The sequence below is a fragment of the Mus pahari genome, unplaced genomic scaffold, assembly GCF_900095145.1.
Source record: "Mus pahari unplaced genomic scaffold, PAHARI_EIJ_v1.1 scaffold_12527_1, whole genome shotgun sequence".
Classification (NCBI taxonomy): Eukaryota; Metazoa; Chordata; class Mammalia; order Rodentia; family Muridae; genus Mus; species Mus pahari.
Window position 1 is genome coordinate 1031 of NW_018393662.1, and position 2875 is coordinate 3905.

Sequence of the window (2875 nt, forward strand, 5' to 3'; positions counted from 1 at the left end):
TTTCCCGTGCTATGGATTATTTTCATTGTCATAAATTAGCTGGGATCACATGTCTGAGTTAACTGTTGAATAATAAACTTCATCCCTGACCCACTGATTGCATCCCTCCTCAAACCAGTTCCACTTTGATGTCCACAGCACAGCAGGACCTGTGAAAGTGCAAACCCGAGTCACTCTATTCTTTATTCTTCCCAAGATATTGAGGCCACACTGGCCCTTCAAGTTTACTTATGAAATTTAGATTCATTGGCTGTAGTCCTTAACCGAGGCTCTGTGGTATTCATAGGGTGGTACTGGATAAAAGGCTATTTTTTTTGACTATCACCAATGTCATCCACTGAATATCTTTCAGCCTAGGAGCATGGAGTCCCTATGTAGATAAACTATACTTTTGAAATGATTTGTTCTTGTCAGGAGATGAAGCTGGTGTTTTTATTTACACTGACTCAGAGGAGTTACAGTGAGTGGGATTGTTCAGTCTTCTCACCAGACAGAGGTTTTCTAAAGCAACAACAGAGACACCCTAGCTCCATGAGGCTGCCCTTAGGAGAGCATTTGAGGAACAGTGCAGGCCTGGAGAATAGCCTACACATCTCCACTTAATGTGAGAAAGAGGGCAAGAGTCTTTTCAGGGCAAGCTTGACATCCTTGTTCCTCAGTGTATAGATGAGGGGGTTGAGGGTTGGGCTGAGAACTGAGTACAACACTGAGGTAAATTTGCTTCTTTCTGGGCTGTAGTTGGAACCAGGACTGATATAGGCACAGAACACAGATGAGTAGTACACAGAGACCACGATGAGGTGGGATGAGCAGGTAGAAAAGGCCTTCCTCTTGCCCTCAGCAGAACGCATGCGCAGGATGCTTGCAATGATGCAGCCATAGGATAACAAGGTAAGCACAAAATTGATGCCTCCATAAAAGGCATCTGCCACAAGAGTCATAACGCTATTCACATATGTAGGACTACAGGAGAGCAGGAGGAGTGGGGGGATCTCACAGAAGAAGTGGGTGATGACCTTGGGGCCACAGAACGACAGCCGTGTCATCAGACCAGTGTTGATAGATGCATTTAGTGCACAGATGGACCATACACCCATGGCCAGGGCCCCACACAGCTGTGGGCTCATCCTAGAGCTGTAGTGCAGGGGAAAGCAGATGGCTACATAGCGGTCATAGGCCATGACTGTGAGCAGCAACAGCTCAGAGGATCCAGACCACACAAGAAAGAAGAGCTGGGTCATGCACCCTTTGAAGGAGATGGTATTTTCTTCAGACAGTAGACCAACCAGTGCCTTGGGAAGCACAGAAGAGGTGCAGATAATATCCATGGTCGCTAAGTTGCACAGGAAAAAGTACATGGGACTGTGGAGCCCAGTGCTGGAGGTGATCAAAGCAATGATAACCATGTTGCCCATTAGAGCCACTGTGTAGAGGGACAGGAAGCAGCCTGTCAGGAACAGTCTTAGACTAGGGTGTTCTGAGAACCCTTGCAGCACAAACTCTGTCACTCCTGTCTGGTTGGGGCTGACCATCTTTGTGTGGAGTGTCTAGTTCACAGAGGTGTAGATTGGCTTCTGAGAAAATATTACACTTTATTATGCCAACGTCTGATTTTGAAACTTGATCATCTCACAATTCTCTGCTGTCAGAAAGGGAAAGAGTAAATGTATTTGCATCTGGGAAGCCTCTCATCCCCTATTTTCTTACCATACCTGTTGGTATTTTGTTTACAGTTGAATTTTCACCTAGGAATCTCTCCCTGTAGGTTTGGATCAAGGACATCTGCTCCTCCCCCATCCTTCTGCACATGTGAAATGAGTTTAGCATTCCCAGCTCAGTACCTGCCTGTGCTTTTCTTCTACATCACCTGAAAGCACTATGCTCTCCTGACAGTGCTGAAAACAGTAGCCCTTCCTCCCACAGCTGGTATTCTCCATGCAATGGCAACCTTGATGGAACACATACTGAGATGACTCCTTCATACCTGGCCTGTTGACTCTAAGTCACTTCTTTTTCTCTAATATTTGGAAAAGTATTTCTCTTCTATCCACTGAAACTTGATAATTATCGTGTCTTTGGCTAAGTAGACATGTATCTTCTGTTTCAACTTACTGTGATGTGTGACTTCTCCTGTGGATGAAACTATCCTGACTCAACCCTACCTGCTTCAAATCTGTCACCCCAGAGAGCATTTCTCAAAACCCTAGCCTAAAGAACGATTGTAGTTCTGTTCCTTTTCTGTCTCAACAAACCATAGTGATATCAAAGTCAGCACACCCAGAAGTGAAATAATTGCCACAGTCTACAGATGTTGCTATGTGCTTTCACTGGCGTGCACAGAAACTCGTCACCACCTCCCCAGTGCTTTGAGATGTTTATTTGAAAGAGCACAGCTCAATCCTCTGAGCCATTTTTTACCTTTACCCTATGCACATGGAAGATCCTCAATAGCTTCCTCTTCTCTGTGACAAATATGTTCTCTACATCCTCTTACCCCTCATCCAACCTACCCTCCAAGCTTGCAAGTATGGTTTTCCCAGGATTATAATGTATTTCCAATTTCTTTAAGTTTTTCATAATTTCTGGATTCTTTTCCTTTCCAACATTCTAATTTTCTCCTCCATCACTCAAGAATTACAGAGTGTGCACTTTTAGGTCATTAGCTTTTGGAACCTAGTACAAATTCTGTCTCTCTCCAGTCCTTCAGCAAACCACATGGTATTGCTTGATACAGAAGTCAAGTCTAAGTGGATCAAAGACCTCCACATAAAACCAGAGACACTGAAATTGATAGAGGAGAAAGTTGCGAAAAGCCTCAAAGATATGGTCACAGGGAAAAAATTTCTAAACAGAACAGCAATGGCTTGTGCTGTAA

At 44.2% G+C, this 2875-nt stretch overlaps 1 protein-coding gene across 1 annotated transcript; it reads right to left on the minus strand.

Annotated features, from left to right (window-relative positions):
• Positions 1–599: 599 nt before the first annotated feature.
• LOC110315653 (olfactory receptor 13A1-like) lies at positions 600–1550 on the minus strand. Its single transcript, XM_021189657.1, has one exon. It carries the CDS (start codon positions 1530–1532, stop codon positions 600–602), a length of 933 nt encoding a protein of 310 aa, XP_021045316.1. The 5' UTR covers positions 1533–1550.
• Positions 1551–2875: the final 1325 nt, after the last annotated feature.

Bases quoted from the DNA above. Each gene is read 5' to 3' on its own strand.
- LOC110315653 (XM_021189657.1), bottom strand. From the start codon at position 1,532: ATGGTCAGCCCCAACCAGACAGGAGTGACAGAGTTTGTGCTGCAAGGG.